Raw genomic sequence first — 18,710 nt, forward strand, 5'->3', positions numbered from 1 at the left:
CCGTCTCCATTCCCGCCCTCCTCTGGCCAAGGAGTTTGAAGAGTCACTCAAGAACCTTCCAGTGACCTACAGCCACAAGAACAACTCCGCCTACAAACACTTCATCTCCATATATGGAACGCACTTCATCCGCCGGGTGCAGCTGGGGGGGCGTGTCCAGTCCACCACCGCCATGCGCACCTGTAAGGTAACCAATCACACCACAGCTGGGATGCGTTCCCCATCACGATTGGACTCGAATCACACAAGAAGTCATCTTGAAATGCATCTAAACCTCCTAGTTGTCAGTAAAGCTCTGATGAAGGCCATACACAAGGTTATAGACAAAAATGCATTGATTTTAACAGGAATCAAGCTGTTTTTAATTCCACGTCCATTGTGCTCAGAGAGTGGCTGACAGTCTGCCTGTCCTCAGGTGGCGATGACGGGCTTGTCCATGCACTCCGTCAGCAACTGTCTGTCTGCCGAGGCCACCGCATCCATCATGGGCATAAGCAGCAGCGCCAAGACAGAATGGTGCAAGGCCCAGAGCAAGAAACTCAAGACGGGCATGACCTTCAGCAACACCTTCACTGACCGCGTCACAGAGGTGTGGCTGAGTTCTGGGGGTATTCTTTCTTTCCTAGCACTGTATCAGAATCAGAATCAGAATCAGAATCAGAATCAGAATCAGAATCAGAATTCTTTTATTTGGCCAAGTATATTTGCACATACAGGAAATTGACTTGGTGATGTTGATGCATGGACATAAAAAACTAATAGCAAATATTGACAAGAAATTTACAAAATAGCAAAATATTAACAAAATAAACAAATTTACAAATGTACAAAAAAGAGCAGCAGAACAATACATCTTGTAGGCTGTGTGAGACTAAATGGCAATGAGGCTAGAGGCTGTGAAATTGTAGTTGCTACAATGGTTTTATTTCCAATCTGGTTGGATCACCTCCTTAAAAGATAAATTCAGATTATTTTATTTTTTTAAACCAAAATCTCTATTTTTTAAGTAAACAGCGATCCAAACCACTCAATGTTACATTCCATTTAGTTAAGAATTGGGCGATAGGGAGGACAACAGGAAACCAAAGTGGTGAAGTATCGCTCGAGTCCCACAACACGGAACACTGGAACATGCAGATGGTTTTCATCATTAAGAAGCTCTTTGAAGTTATTTTTATGCACTTTGCATGCGCTTTTTTTTTACCAAGCAATTTATATATGTTACATACAGTGTTTTGTTTTCTGTGTTTGCATTCCTTTGTGTATGCAGAACCTTCCTGGCCGGGACTCACTTGAAAAAGAGTAAATCTCAGTGTGACTTCTCTGGTTAAATGAAGGATGAATACAAACACAAAAATTGCGGAAATAGTTTGGATCTCATACATTTATTATGCACAACACCTAAACACCTAAACACCTCCATCACTGTGCCGGGAGCTTTGCTTTTGGAGCCTTTGTTTGCGGTGTTATGCTTGCCCCTATTCCTTTAGTTGGATGCTGATAAAGGCATTGCTGGTGCTTCTCAAAACCAAGCTAAATCACAACAAAGTGTCTGTACCCTTTTGCAAGCACCCCATTTACATAAATCCTTCAATTCATACATTTTTGTCAAGTATCAAGTTTCAAGTTGTCAAGTTCCATTCTATAAGACCTATTTGGCTATGAAGAATGTCTAGACCAGGGGAGGCTGGTGGAGGCAGAAATCGGAGGACGGGCTCACTGTAATCCATGGAACAGAATGGTTCTTCTGCATAACTGTTGCTAGATAATATATATATATGCCATTTTTTTTAAACCATTTTATCCAAAGCAACTTACATGAGTGCACACATTTCAGTATATATGGTCCCAGCAGGAATCAAACCCACAACCCAAGCGTTGTTAGCGCCATGCTCTACCAACTGAGCCACAGAGGACCACAGATGACTGTGATGTGACTGTGAATGAATTACAGTGAATTACATTTATGGCATTTAACAGACGCCTTTATCCAAAGCGACTTACAACAAATACATTTGTTTAAGTCAGTGAATCATCTATCCATCAGTCATCATCAGATAAAGTAATGGATGCTCAGACCAGGGGCCGTAGGCAGTCACAACGCTAGTTTCTAATTATTGAAATGTGACTGCAGGTTATGGGTGGGAACGGCGAGGCCCAGGACATCCTCTTCAACCCAGAGAAGAAGTCCAGCTACAAGGACTGGCTGAAGTCCCTGAAGAAGCAGCCTGGCGTCGTCTCCTACCAGCTGAGCTCCCTCCACATGCTGGTTCCCCACGACAACCCCACTCTCAAGAACAACCTCCGCGACGCCATTGTTGCCTACATCCTCGCCAACGCCGTCTCCACTTCCTGCCCCTCCAGCTGCAAGACAGGAAGTCGCAACAAAGACTGTGCATGTAAGTGTAGCGGGCACCAGAACGTGGACGCCAACTGTTGCCCCGGACAACCGGGCTTGGCAACAATGACTGTGACAGTCGCCAGGGCAACGGGGCTCTGGGGGGACTACTTCTCCAAGACGGATGGATACGTCAAGGTTTTCTTCGGTAACCAAGGGGGCACGACCCCTGTGATCTGGAACAACAACTTCCCCGTCTGGAACTACGTGGTCCGCCTGGGAACCATAAACTTGAGCAAGAGAACGTGAGTTTGAATTTTTCATGATCATAATAATAAAATAAAATAATTTCTTATTTTATACAATTTATGTGGAGTTTGACTTTTCTTGGTGAATGAAATGATTCCTCTGGGTGATTATGCAAAGGTTCCCTGTCTAAAAGGAAAGTGTGAACTTATACCTTTGACTTGGTTGGAAGTTACTTTGAGGTGATTTGGCAAATCGTCACTCCCATAGTTTTTTTTGTTCACTGTGGCTAGTTAGCTGAAGTTAGTAGTGGCTATTTAAACAACTCTGAACCATGGATTAGTTTCCCCTGGCCCACCGACTCCTTTCAAGTTAAGGCACCATTGTAAAATAGTGAAATTCCCCTTTAAGACTCTCTGTTGTCTGTATCCTGACTGCTCTCATAGCCAGGCTAGTTCCCATTATGCAAATTGCAACATGTTTTTTTAAGAAGAAGTCAGAAAGACCATACAGGAAGAGAACATCTTCAGTTTGTGTGCAGTTGATTCTCTGTTAACACAACATCAAGTTGTTATACCTGGGTAACATAGTGATTTAGAAATTGCTTTAAATTCCTTGCAATAGGGTTGTGTAGGTGGGTGAGGGACAATGAAAGCCTCCAGTGCTTTCTCTCTCTCATTCACCCCTTCTCCCCCAACCCTCCCCTCCCCCCTCACAGACCAGTCCGTTTCGAAGTGTGGGACCGGGATAACCGCTGGAACGATGACCTGCTTGGGAAGGCTGCCATCGTCCCTACGAAGGGCACCAACATGAAACGGACCTTCAAGCTGAAGCATGGCTCCCTGTACGTGTCCCTGTCTGTGGTGTGCGCCCCGAGCCTGAAGGGAAATCTGTGTGGCCAGTACGCCCCCTCCCCGGGCTCCCAGGGCAGGCTGAGCTACCTCCCCCCCTGGGCCTGGGACGCACACAGACCCAGCCTGCTGCAGGGAGCCAACAGTGGTCAGAATAGAACATTTCTCTGAACAGTGAAATATCTATCTGTCTGTCTGTCTGTCTGTCTGTCTGTCTGTCTGTCTGTCTGTCTGTCTATCTGTACTATATCTCTCTCTCACTCTCTCTCTTTCAGTCTATCTCTGTTGCTTTTTTTGTTTGGGGAAAAAAACCTCTTAAAAGTAATTTAACGTTTGCTTGGCAGTTTGAAGAGGAACATTGAGAGTGTTTCTGCTGATTCTTTACCACCCAGATGAAGAGCGTTCAACCACAGACACTGTCCTACGACCACGCTAACGTGAACACGACCGCAGCTCTCAACTGACAAGACACTCTGCAACAGCTGAGAGAGCAAAAGTTCACAAAGTGTCACTTCTTTCTTTTTGTTCTTTACTGTATTTTTTGTCTACTTATCATTTTTCCCCCCCTTTTCGATTCTGGTGTTCAAAACGTAGAGTTTTTCTCATGCAAATTATATTCAATTATCTACTTTTCTATTTTTGCTACCATATGTCAATAAATTGGTTGTGCCATCGCGGTAACATAGTGGTAATTTCACTTCATGAATAATGGGATCACTGTGGCCGAAATCTAACCCGAGATCCACTCCCCAAACTAACTCTCTCATAAATCACGTATCGATTGATGTATTGATGAATGTATTGATTGGTGTCAATGGGAGATCTGTATGGTAATGTGACTTATGGTGTGTGGATGTAAAGTCAGGATTCTACCCTGGATAGGTGCACCTTAGGGGGCCAGGTGTAACTGTAGCGGGGGTGGTTTGGAATCACTCGCTCTTGTGGTGAGGTAGCCCCATCTGAGACATGGAAACTCAAGTGTTGCGCTCGGACCTTGAGGATGTCCTCTTGGCCTAATGGTAGTCGCTTGTGTCTTCTACATGTGAGACCATGTGAGTCTATTATTAGGACAGGGTCAGTCCCCTCTAAAGACACAACCCTGCAGGTACACTCTTAGAAGAACCCATTAGGATTCTTTGGCTTATCCCTGTGAGAGAACCCTTTAAAGGACCCTTTCGGGAGCCTTTTTCCTAAGAGTGTGGTTAATGTGAGGTGTAATGGCTGTCAGGTTCCTCTTTAATGTGTAATTACTGTCCCCTTTTTTCACTGATTTACTGATTGGGACCCTGATCTGTATCGTGTTTTAACCCTACGTGATATCTGGGTTTTTTTTCTCCTGTGGTGAGGTAGCCCTGCCTGAGACATGGAAACTCAAGTGTTGCCCTTGGTTACTGATTGGGACCCTGATCTGTATCGTGTTTTAACCCTGCGTGACATTAGGATGTGTTTTCTCTCCCTGTCTGTTCATTCAACAAGCCAGGACATCAAGTTGGGGGTGGTGGTGGTGGTAGGGGGGGAGGGGGGGGGAGGGTGTATGGCATACTCTTGGTTGGCTCATCCCTGACAAACTAAATCCAGTCTTTTTTTTAGGGCGGAATGCTAATTTGTGTTCCGCACGCGTAACTCGGACATTTGCGTAAATGTTGCATTGAAGTCAACAGAAGATTTGCAGAATGATTCGATTTATGTGCGCGGACCTCGAGTTAGGATTCCACCCTTGGTGGGTATGAGTAGGCTTGAGTAGGTTGGGGTAGTACGTGTGTGTGTGTGTGTGTGTGTGTGTGTGTGTGTGTGTGTGTGTGTGTGTCTCTTGGTGCATGCATGTCAGCAGGTTCAAGTGTACATGACTATGTTTGTGTACAGAACGGCTTCAGATGTGTTGACACACACACACACACACACACACACACACACACACACACACACACACACACAGATGACTCAGCAGCAAAGTAGGGACGAAAAGTCACACCTCTGCAACGCCTCTGCCGAGAAAGCAACTTCTTTACTCCCACAGAGAGAACTGAGTACACACACACACACACACACACACACACACACACACACACACACACACACACACACGCACGCACACTCACACGCACGCACGCACACGCATGCACACACACATACACACACACACACACACACACACACACACACACACACACACAATCAGAAAGACACACACACACACACACACACACACAGACACGCACACAATCAGAAAGACACACACACACACACACACACACACACGCACACACACACACACACACACACAGTCAGAAAGACTCTTCAGCTGCTTGTATCGGACCTCCCACTCCAATGCGGCTGACACACACACTATAGGTGTTTCTTTTCAAAGCACAAAAGAGTCTATTTAAATGTCTGTTTTCTCCCCTATACACACACACACACACACACACACACACGCACACACGCGCACACACACACACACACACACACACACACACCCACACAAAAAAGTTACCACTCTAAATTAAACCTTGATAGATATGGACAAAGCAAGTTCCTTGCCTAGAAACATAGGCCCCGGATGTCTCTGTTTGACGTACTGCAGTTGAATGACAAACATTTCATGCATGGTCAGATTTGTACTTGAACACATTCAGCTGGATTCAGCATGGACACCTCAGGGAGCCTGTGTGTGTTAGACATCGTCCCTGCGTTGTGGCTGTGACCGGAGGGGGAGGAGGAGGCGTGAGGGAGTGGAGCAGAAAGGATGACAGACGGGTATATTTACTGTATCAGTCCCAGCAGTAAGCCAAACACCATCCACCACTGTCAGAGCGGTGCAGCGAGAGTGTGTGTGTGTGCGTGTGTGTGTGTGAGAGATTGTGTGTGTGTGTGTGTGTGTGTGTGCATGCGTGCGTGCGTGCGTGCGTGCGTGCATGTGTGTGTGTGAGAGATTGTGCGTGCGTGCGAGTGCGTGTGTGTGTGTGAGAGAGTGTGTGTGTGTGTGTGTGTGTGTGTGTGTGTGTGTGTGTACGCAGCTCAAAGCAGGCAGGGCATGGCAGCCAGACACCACAGCTCACGGCTCTGTGCCCACTGCAGTGCTTTACTGTCACCTCAGCACCCCTTAGACTGGCACTGCCAACTAAACTACAGTCCTACTGGCCCTGCCAACTAAACTACAGTCCTACTGGCCCTGCCAACTAAACTACAGTCCTACTCAGACTAGCCCTGCCAACTAAACTACAGTCCTACTCAGACTAGCCCTGCCAACTAAACTACAGTCCTACTGGCCCTGCCAACTAAACTACAGTCCTAAACTACAGTCCTACTCAGACTAGCCCTGCTAACTAAACTACAGTCCTACAGGCCCTGCCAACTAAACTACAGTCCTAAACTACAGTCCTACTCAGACTAGCCCTGCCAACTAAACTACAGTACTAAACTACAGTCCTACTCAGACTAGCCCTGCTCACTAAACTACAGTCCTAAACTACAGTCCTACTCAGACTGGCACTGCCAACCAAACTACAGTCCTACCTCTATACTGTAGGTATACACAATGAGGAAAGGCCAGATCCAGCCACATTAAAATCTCTGGCATTCAATAAGGCATCAGCATTGGCAACCAAGTGATGTGCTTTTTCATCATCACGGTAGACATAGACACTTATACAAAAGGCTTTCACTTTCAAGCGGGGGTGGGGGGGGGGGGGAGGGGGGGGGTGATGTAACAAATCAAAACCAGGAGGTAATAAAAGAGAGAGAGAGAGAGAGAGGAGGGTGGCGAGAGAGATGGGTTGTGATTCGTCAGAATGGGGAAGAGAAGGGGGGGGGGGGGGGGGATTCTAAACTCTTCATTTGTGAGAACACACAAGCCAGGCTGCTGTTCTCCAAATCCGAGCTCTCATGTGAATATCTCAAAATAACTCTCTCTACCTGTCCCTCCTGCCTTCATCTGAGCAACAATCAGTGATCATAAACGCCACACCGGACCTGCCCGACCTGGACGACACCATATGTCTCTTCTCTTATCACCTCTCCCCAGTACACACACAGGCCAGCTGGACCCACAATGCACTGCAAACGCTACCACTGCTGGCCAATGGGCAAGGCCGTTAGGCTGTGTGTGTGGGTGTTTATCTGACCAATGGGCAAGGCCATTAGGGTGTGTGTGTGTGTGGGTGTGACAGTGATTTATTGTGTCTTTAAGGCTCTCTGACACACTTCCCTGGTCACACAGTCACAGGGTGCGTCCCAATAGTCTGACGTGGCCTCATCCTCTCCTCTCCTCCCTTTTCTCTGCGTCGACGCGATTGAGAAGACTGATCTCTGTCGGCTGGCCACTGTATTCCCCCAGGGCAGATGAAGGAGAGGAGACAAGGAGAGGAGACAAGGAGAGGAGACAAGGAGAGGAGACAAGGAGAGGAGACAAGGAGAAGAAGCCTCTCTAGCCTATTGAGACTCACCCAGTGTCATTCTTTCTCCATCCCTTACGGCGGCCATCAGGCCATAGGCCGCCTGTTGGTGCTGCTGCAGGCGCTGCTCCCCCTAGGGGCCAAGTAAGGTCAGGACACGTGTTGATGCTGCTGCAGGCGCTGCTCCCCCTAGAGACCAAGGAAGGTCAGGACACGTGTTGATGCCGCTGCAGGCACTGCTCCCCCTAGGGGCCAGGGGCAGTCTGGACACGCCAGACGCTCACTCAACCATGTGGCAGGAATAGAGATTTTCACCTTGGGTTGAAGGTTGAAGGTCAGGACACTGACTCAGTGTGTGTGCGTGCGTGCGTGTGTGTGTGCGTGCGTGTGTGTGTGTGTGTGTGCGCGTGTGTGCACGTCCATGTGCACGTGCCTGTGCATGTGCGTGCGTGCATGTGCGTGTGTGTGTGTGTGTGTGCCCCTGTGCGTGTGTGTGTGTGTGTGTGTGTGTGTGTGCCTGCGTATGTGCGTGTGTGTGTGTGTGTGCCTGTGTGTGTGCGTGTGTGCGTGTGCGTGTGTGCGTGTGTGTGTGCACGCGCGCGTGTGTCCTCTCATGTTTGATGACTCAGTAGGTGAGTCCTCTCCAGCGCTGTATGGTCATAGAAGGTGAGTCCGTTATTAGATTGCGGGGAGACGCGGAGGGCTGCGGAAGGTGATGATGGCGGCGAGATGACCCTGTGTCTCTCCTCTAGTGAGGTTATGAGATTAACGGATGCCAGCGGAGATACTAAGCTGCATTTAGCCTGACAGCCCAGACATGCAAGATAACGAACTACACTCAATGTCATTGGTGGCTACCTCCACCTCCCTGTGTGCGATACAGCTGTAGAACGGAGGTGGAGGTTCACCAGCTGACGCACACACCAACGGGAACACACGCTCCTTCACTTCTCATCGTCCCTGTCTCCATGTGAGTCATTGAGACCCTTATAAGGGAGCCCTGGTCCAGAGGCAGAATCATTACCACATTTATTACAACTTAGAAATACAATACATAAAACAACAACCATAAAACATGTTAGTGGTTGTTAGAGGACTTGTTACCCCGGTCATAAGAAAGACAATCACCTTTTCTCATCTTGTAGCTAATATAGACCTCGACACCTCAGGTGTTTGAGAATGGAACAGGTCATGAATTTCACTGTAACAGATGGACAAATACAAATACGACTCTATTCCATTCTGCTCAGCCTGCTGTATGATAATAACATGTATAATATAATAATAATATTATATAATAACATATATAATAACATTCATCTCAGGCTCTCAGTAGCATCACCAGGAGGCCTGGGTGGAGGTCTGATCACAGTAAGGTATTTGACAGTAGCTGCCAGATCAATGATGTAGGAGGATACAGTATGTTAATGCTGCTTCTACAGTACTGCAGGCTCGGCTGGGAACCAGATAATTAGCTCCATTATTTGGTCAATAACATTGACGACTAGTGTTCAGTGTTTTCCTTCTCTCTTTTTGGCCCAGGATCCCTCATTAAGTTTCAAAACTGAAAATAGAATATCGCCAGACAGGTCTGAAAAGGGGTTTTACATCGCTGATGGGGCCTATACAGTAGCTCTGGGAACTAGGGCTGGAATGGAATGGAATGGAATGGAATGGAATGGAATGGAATGGAATGGAATGGAATAGAATAGAATAGAATAGAATATCATAGAATGGAATGGAATACAATACAATACAATACAATAGAGATATCAAGAGACAGTCACGTGCTACAGTTTGATTCAGATTTATGGTTCATGGGAATGAATAGTCTGCAGGTGGGTTTCTGCTCCAGCATAGTCAGCGATCTCTCTGATCTCAACACCATGAAGACTGGCTCTGCCCTGATATTGATCCAGTCTCTAATCAATGCCTCCCCTGGTCTCTGATATTGGAGATCGGCTGATCAAGATGCAGATCATGGGCTGATATCTCAGTCTAGTCAGAGAACACGATTATACACACGCATTATACACATCCTGCAGGCCTAAGACCTACCACACACCTGCTCTAAGACCTACCACACACCTGCTCTAAGACCTACCACACACCTGCTCTAAGACCTACCACACACCTGCTCTAAGACCTACCACACACCTGCTCTTAGACCTACCACACACCTGCTCTAAGACCTACCACACACCTGCTCTAAGACCTACCACACACCTGCTCTTAGACCTACCACACACCTGCTCTAAGACCTACCACACACCTGCTCTTAGACCTACCACACACCTGCTCTAAGACCTACCACACACCTGCTCTTAGACCTACCACACACCTGCTCTAAGACCTACCACACACCTGCTCTAAGACCTACCACACACCTGCTCTTAGACCTACCACACACCTGCTCTTAGACCTACCACACACCTGCTCTAAGACCTACCACACACCTGCTCTTAGACCTACCACACACCTGCTCTAAGACCTACCACACACCTGCTCTAAGACCTACCACACACCTGCTCTAAGACCTACCACACACCTGCTCTAAGACCTACCACACACCTGCTCTAAGGCTCTTAGACCTACCACACACCTGCTCTAAGACCTACCACACACCTGCTCTAAGGCCTACCACACACCTGCTCTAAGACCTACCACACACCTGCTCTAAGACCTACCACACACCTGCTCTAAGACCTACCACACACCTGCTCTTAGACCTACCACACACCTGCTCTAAGGCTCTACCACACACCTGCTCTAAGACCTACCACACACCTGCTCTAAGACCTACCACACACCTGCTCTAAGACCTACCACACACCTGCTCTTAGACCTACCACACACCTGCTCTAAGACCTACCACACACCTGCTCTAAGACCTACCACACACCTGCTCTTAGACCTACCACACACCTGCTCTAAGACCTACCACACACCTGCTCTAAGACCTACCACACACCTGCTCTAAGACCTATCACACACCTGCTCTAAGACCTACCACACACCTGCTCTAAGGCTCTTAGACCTACCACACACCTGCTCTAAGACCTACCACACACCTGCTCTAAGACCTATCACACACCTGCTCTAAGACCTACCACACACCTGCTCTAAGGCCTACCACACACCTGCTCTAAGGCTCTAACACTCTAAGACTCTACCACACACCTGCTCTAAGGCTCTTAGACCTACCACACACCTGCTCTAAGACTCTACCACACACCTGCTCTAAGACTCTACCACACACCTGCTCTTAGACCTACCACACACCTGCTCTAAGGCTCTTAGACCTACCACACATCTGCTCTAAGACTCTACCACACACCTGCTCTAAGACCTACCACACACCTGCTCTAAGACCTACCACACACCTGCTCTAAGGCTCTTAGACCTACCACACACCTGCTCTAAGACCTACCACACACCTGCTCTAAGGCTCTTAGACCTACCACACACCTGCTCTAAGACCTACCACACACCTGCTCTAAGGCTCTAACACTCTAAGATTCTACCACAATCAGTCTCCAGTAGCTGACTTCTGTCAGGTTGTCCCTCAGACTTGACATCTAATGCTGATTAATTAATCCATGGATTTAAGTGATTAATTAATTATCCACTATTCATTAATCCTGTGGTAGCTCATGAGACAGTTCTAGGTTCTGGCAATTCTGCGACGCAGCTAATAGTTAACTTATATTAGCTAATCTCATGAAAGGATCGGATAAAAATGTTACATAAAACCCACAGTAGCCTACATAGAACTCACAGGAGCCTACATAGAACTCACAGGAGCCTACATAGAACTCACAGGAGCCTACACAGAACTCACAGGAGCCTACATAGAACTCACAGGAGCCTACATAGAACTCACAGGAGCCTACATAGAACTCACAGGAGCCTACACAGAACTCACAGGAGCCTACATAGAACTCACAGGAGCCTACACAGAACTCACAGGAGTCTACATAGAACTCACAGGAGCCGACAGAGAGAGTAGCTTACAGTGTGATATCCAGAGCATACAGTATGGTGTGTGTGTGCGAGTGAGTGTGTGTGTGCATGAGTGTGTGTGTGTGCATGAGTGTGTGTGTGTGTGTGTGTGTGTGCGTGAGTGTGAGTGTGTGTGAGTGTGTTTGTGTGTGTGTGTGTGCGTGTGTGTGCGTGTGCGTGTGCGTGTGTGTGTGTGTGTGTGTGTGTGTATGTGTGTGTGTGTGTGATAAAGGAGCCATACGGGACAGACTAGCCTGCAGTATGAAAGGAGCCGTACAGTGAGTGAAACATCCCTCTCATAGTCAGAGCATAGTCCTACTGAAGACTATACCTGAAACCTCCCTCTCATAGTCAGAACATAGTCCTACTGAAGACTATACCTGAAACATCCCTCTCATAGTCAGAACATAGTCCTACTGAAGACTATACCTGAAACCTCCCTCTCATAGTCAGAACATAGTCCTACTGAAGACTATACCTGCAACATCTCTCTCAGTCAGAACATAGTCCTACTGAAGACTATACCTGAAACCTCCTCTCATAGTCAGAACATAGTCCTACTGAAGACTATACCTGAAACATCCCTCTCATAGTCAGAACATAGTCCTACTGAAGACTATACCTGAAACCTCCCTCTCATAGTCAGAACATAGTCCTACTGAAGACTATACCTGAAACATCCTCTCATAGTCAGAACATAGTCCTACTGAAGACTATACCTGAAACATCCCTCTCATAGTCAGAACATAGTCCTACTGAAGACTATACCTGAAACCTCCCTCTCATAGTCAGAACATAGTCCTACTGAAGACTATACCTGAAACCTCCCTCTCATAGTCAGAACATAGTCCTACTGAAGACTATACCTGAAACATCCCTCTCATAGTCAGAACATAAGTCTAGACTACACCTGGATATCACACTGTAGGCTACTCTATGTTCTAGGTTCTATGTTCTAGGTTCTATGTAGGCTTACTGTGGGTTCTCTCACTGGCCTTGCTGTGTGGCTGCAATGGCTGTTGGAATGTTCAAAACAAGGGGAAAAACCCTGCACTCTCTGAAATCACTGTTTGTAGTTTTAATTTGTAATGATAGCAGTAGTCACACAGACGTGTTTCAGAGTTATGTGGAATCTGTTGCCAAACGTTTCATTTGCTAATTATATATATGTGGGGGGGAGGGTGTGTGTGTGTGTGTGTGTGTGTGTGTGTGTGTGTGTGTGTGTGTGTGTGTGTGTGTGTGTGTGTGTGTGTGTGTGTGTGTGTGTGTGTGTGTGTGTGAGAGAGAGAGAGAGAGAGATGGTAAAAGAAAGGGAAAAAAAGAAGGAAAGAAAGAAAGCAAAAAAGCAAAAGGTCAATATCACTTTTATTAGTCAGGAATTCCGGCTGCATCTGTATGTGTGACAACTAACTTTCCAAAAGAAAACTTTCCTAAATGCCCTGTAACTTTCAGCTGTGAAACAGAGTCATCCAGAGCCTGGCGTTCAATACCAATGAGGTGACTATGCATGGAGCATGCACAATACGCTGAGCACAGCCAGCCCCCCAAAGTGCTCCACCTCCTGGACAAAACAAACAGTGCAATATTAATGCTGATAGGAAGTAGGGCGTTCATAATGACAGCCATTTGTCATCCCTAAGATGGGTTATAGAAGTGGTTATAGAAGTGGTTATAGAAGCTGTGGTTGTTATATGTTGTTATGTGTGTCAATATGAGATGTATTGTTTATATCTGGTAACTGGGCTATGGTTTCAGCTGTGGCTTTCTCTCAGATAACGTCAACTCACACATCAGTGTCAGTAAATATTTCCACTACAGTAGTGTGTAACAGATCAGGCACATATGAGTTTCATAGTCCCCATATTGCTGAACATACGTTTATCAACATATATTTAATGAAACATGTATTTCTAATACCATCTGTTTATGGTGCATGAGCACAGGAATGAAGGATGTTAGCCTGAGTACACCAGTGTGTTGCACTACTCTCTCTCTCTCTCTCTCTACCTCTCTCTCTCTACCTCTCTCTACCTCTCTCTCTCTCTCTCTACCTCTCTCTCTCTCTCTCTCTCTCTACCTCTCTCTCTCTCTCTCTACCTCTCCCTCTCTCTACCTCTCTCTCTCTCTCTCTACCTCTCTCTCTCTCTCTCTACCTCTCCCTCTCTCTACCTCTCTCTCTCTCTCTACCTCTCTCTCTCTCTCTCTACCTCTCTCTCTCTACCTCTCTCTCTCTCTCTACCTCTCCCTCTCTCTCTACCTCTCTCTCTCTCTACCTCTCTCTCTCTCTACCTCTCCCTCTCTACCTCTCCCTCTCTACCTCTCTCTCTCTCTCTCCCTCTCTCCCTCTCTCTCTCTCTCATTGCTAAACACTCAGCGTTGCGCTGTGATTGGTTTGACAAATTGGCTGAGAAGTCAGAACATGGCGTCTGTCGGGACATGAGAAGCAGCTGCCTGTGTTCAGGAGAGTCTTTAAGAACAGTTATCTCTACTGAATCCTGTCAATGTTCTTAATGTAAACATATCGTCCAATCAGGGAGCCCGTCCCACCACGCTCTCTCTTGCCTCAGGTTACAACTGAAGAATGATGATAAAGTTCCTTCCTGGATGAATTAAAGCTATGAAATGCTTGAGAATAAAACCCATACCTGCGCAGAAGCCGTAGATTGAAGACCCATCTCTTCAGGCTACATCTTAACGGTCCCTCCTAAAGACCTCTTCACCCTCACTACCCCCCTGTACAAGTTTCTCTCATGTTAATCAAAAATAAATAAATGTTAAAAAATTAATTACATTTAAAAAAAAATGTTTTTCCTTCTTCTAGCATTGTGACTGCCTATGGCCGCTAGTCCGAGCATTGACTACTTTATCTTATGATGACTGATGGATAGATGATTCACTTACTTAGACAAATGTATTTGTTGTAAGTCGCTTTGGATAAAGGCGTCTGCTAAACGCCATAAATGTAAATGTAAATGTAAGAAGCCTTTTACCTACATTTACATATTTAATATAATTAATGTGAATACTGTGAAAACCCAACAGTGCTGTGTATTCAACACAGCACCCCCCCTAACCCTAAGCTAGCCGTTTGCCCCTCATTAACCTCTCTCTCAGCCGTGATCTGGGGTCACGACCTCTGAGCGCTCTGGCCTAAGCTGCTTGACATCCATTGAGTGAGTGTTTTGCTCTATTTGAGTTAGCAAGCTTAGTGGACACGCATGGATGGATTAAGTAACTGACACAGGCCCTGCAGATAATCCACCTGAAGTGACACTTGTTCCCTCCCCGACTGTACATGGATTCAACAGTAGAGGACTGTAAGCTCAACCAGGGGAGGCTGGTGGAGGTAGAAATCAGAGGAAGGGTGTAAGCTCAACCAGGGGAGGCTGGTGGAGGTAGAAATCAGAGGAAGGGTGTAAACTCAACCAGGGGAGGCTGGTGGAGGTAGAAATCAGAGGAAGGGTGTAAACTCAACCAGGGGAGGCTGGTGGAGGTAGAAATCAGAGGAAGGGTGTAAACTCAACCAGGGGAGGCTGGTGGAGGTAGAAATCAGAGGAAGGGTGTAAGCTCAACCAGGGGAGGCTGGTGGAGGTAGAAATCAGAGGACAGGTGTGAGCATGGGCTCTTGAACCCGTCCTAGGCTGTTGACCCGTCTGAGGAAGTGGGCAAGTGCAGGGGGCAGGGAGGCGAACTGGGAGGCCAGGGGAGGCTGGTGGGGGTAGGAATCAGAGGACAGGCTCATGGTAATACATGGAATGTTTGATACCATTCCTCATTCCATTCCATGTATTACAATGAGCCCGTCCTCCAATTTCTACCTCCAGCAGCCTCCACTGGTATCAACCTCTGGATTCGTGTGTGACCAGGCAGCCATGCTCAAGCCTTGACCATGCTTCATTCACCACAGGGATCAACCACGAGAGAGGACCAAAGGTTTACAGGTGTTACTTTAATACATTTACATTGACATTTACATTTATGGCAATTAGCAGACGCCTTTATCCAAAGCGACTTACAACAAATACATTTGTCTAAGTAAGTGAATCATCTATCCATCAGTCATCATAAGACAAAGTAATCAATGCTCGGACCAGGGGCCATTGGCAGTCACATGTAAAGCGTTGCTATATAGCGTTATTAGAACGCGTTCGTTACAGTTCCATTTAGTTATTACAATTCCATTTAGTTATTACAGTTCCATTTAGTTATTACAGTTCCATTTAGTTATTACAAGTTATTAGTTAGTTATTCTCCTCTGTATCATATTTGGCCATATCTATAGGCTGGTGACAACCGCGGTATTTCAAAGGCATATGGGTTGGTTTTTGTTATTCTGAATGACCCACTTCTCCCCCGGCTCTGCCTGGCCTCTCCATCTGTGTCTCCCAGCTTCCAGGGGCAACTGCCAAGTGAGTCATTAAGCTAGCTAGCGCCCGAGCGGCGTCCTGATCAAAACCCCTCTGATATGCTAACTAAACGGTGGCAGCGACACTATAGCTCATTAGCCTGCGCCTAGCAGGGAGAACAGCCGCACAGAAACACAGGTGAAGTGACTGAGGTTATCTTGTGTGTGTGTGAGGGGGGTGGGGGGTGGAGGGGTGGAGGGGTGGGGGGAAGAAGATACAGACACAAAGAGTATTTTGAAGAGTGCTTTAAAAGGAAACATGAATAACAATATGGGTTTATCATACAGGAGGAGAGGCACTCACACACTGCATGAACTGGTGTCCCCTCGCCTGCTCTGACTCACATAAGCCCTGTTCTGTGGCAGGCACTCCTCTTACAGGGGAGGCTGGTGGAGGTAGAAATCGGAGGACAGGCTCATTGTCATGCATGGTACGGAATGAGGAATGACATCAAACACGTTTCATATCACTCCTCATTCCATTCCGTGCATTACAATGAGCCTGGCCTCAGATTTCTACCTCCACCAGCCTCCCCTGTTCTGTTGCCTTTACACAGGTTGAATAGGGAAGGAGGGTTCTTTAATTGGCCTTTGTTTAACAAAAACCCACTCAGCTCCGTTACGCTCTCCTCCTTCAAACCCCACCACTTCAGACAGGCTTTCCCATCGTCGTCTTCTTTGTTGTTAATAGTGCATTGTTAGTTTTTCTGTTTCAGTTTAATAATAATAATAATAATAATACAGTGTCATAACTCATACATGTAAACATGATACATGTATGTTGTCAATAACAGGTTGACCTGCACACCGCCCAGAAGGGACATAGGCTCACATCTAACCGTGTCTCGCAGGGTAAATGTTTAAACACAAGGCAGTCCTTCCCTTCCATTCAGCAGGCAGACGTGAGCAGTGAGCACCATGTGAGTTTGTATTGATCCGGTTCTGGATATTCTCCTGTGAGGATCAGATACGTTCTAAAGGCCTACATAGTACTAAATAATGCACTAGCTATCCTCACAGTTGTAACCTAAAGCATGGTCCACACACACACACACACACACACACACACACAGACAAACACACACACACACACAGACACAGACAGACAAACACACACACAGACAGACAAACACACACACAGACACACACAGACAGACACACACACACAGACACAGACACACACACACACACACAGACAAACACACACACACACAGACAAACATATGTATGTGCACACACACACAAACACATGCACACACACACATGCACACGCACACACACACACACAAACATATGCATGTGCACACACACACACACACACACACAAACATATGCATGCACACACACACACACACACACACACACACATGCACACACACTACTTCATTAGGCTATTTACAGCTTCACCCTATATAATCTATAGTGGAGTGGAGTCACTTCCTCATGCAGTTTCCAACATGTAGCTGTGGTTAGAGTAAGAGAGTCCCGGCTAATCACACAGTACTATCCCCGCCCTGTGCTATCTCTTCAAATGAGTTTGGGAAAAGGATGTCCCAAAGGCTATTACATCTTATTAAAAGTTCATGACAATAAAATAAGTAGGCCCTGGGCTAATTTGACCCCAATAAAAATGTCCTGTCTGGCGAGTTAGTTTACCGCTGCTCCTCCTACTTAAATGGCAAATTGAAATAGGGAGAACGCCCTCCTCCCAAAACCTCAATAGCCTGCTTCACATTCACCCCCAAACTCTGCCTTCCCTGGCCTGGCCTGGCCTGTCCACGTCACGGACACAACCTCTCCTTCAGCGCTAACAGAGACACCCTCTCTACCTTGGCTACTCGGCGCCGGGGACTAAGCCCCCTCCTTTCCCACTTACACACCCCTCCTTTCCACGACCGATTGCATAAAGGAACTAGACGGAGACGTGTTGTTTTTGACGCACCACGGTAGCGGTGGAGGGGGCTTGCCTTGTAGGTAACAATGGGATTATAAAACGAGGCCCGTTTCAACACGCGATTCCACGGCAGGGAATGGAGGAGCGGGATTTCCTTTATTGCCTGTATAAATCCAGCCCCCATGCGGCACATTTCGGGGCTGACAGGCTTCCTACGGTTCTGCAGTCAGCGGCAATCAAACGTGGCCAGCTCAAAGCTCGCCAAAGCCTCACAACAAAGAAGGGGCAGAGCAGTGATCTGCCATGATCCTAACCCCGCCTTCCGGTCGGATTGTGTTGAGAACGGTTGTTTTTTTACCGTGTTGTTGGGGGGAAAGCGCAATATATTTTAGTTGAGTAGGGGGGCGTGTCACTCTTACTGTTTCAGTGGACTGAAGGACACACACCACGCTCCTGTGGTTTCTACGGCGTTATTATTTTTTATTTTATGTTTTAAGTTCCTACTGTATCAGAAGACATTGGAATTTGTAATGGCGACTAGGAGGGATCCTCTGGTTAGCTTTGTTGAGAGTGTGAACAA

At 46.9% G+C, this 18,710-nt stretch overlaps 1 protein-coding gene across 1 annotated transcript in view; it reads left to right on the plus strand.

Moving 5' to 3' along the window:
• Positions 1-3,606, plus strand: part of LOC310809897 (perforin-1-like) — a gene marked incomplete at both ends in the record, with an annotated part of 5,513 nt that extends 1,907 nt beyond the window's left edge. The window contains 4 exons of the mRNA XM_083677417.1: positions 1-187; positions 416-589; positions 2,135-2,643; positions 3,303-3,606. The exon at positions 1-187 is cut by the window's left edge and continues 3 nt beyond it. Coding sequence (XP_083533543.1) covers positions 1-187; positions 416-589; positions 2,135-2,643; positions 3,303-3,606 — 1,174 coding nt within the window. The remainder of the gene's footprint in view (positions 188-415; positions 590-2,134; positions 2,644-3,302) is intronic.
• Between the last annotated feature and the right edge of the window lie 15,104 nt (positions 3,607-18,710).

The sequence above is a fragment of the Argentina silus genome (assembly GCF_951799395.1).
Source record: "Argentina silus genome assembly, chromosome: 9".
NCBI lineage: Eukaryota > Metazoa > Chordata > Actinopteri > Argentiniformes > Argentinidae > Argentina > Argentina silus.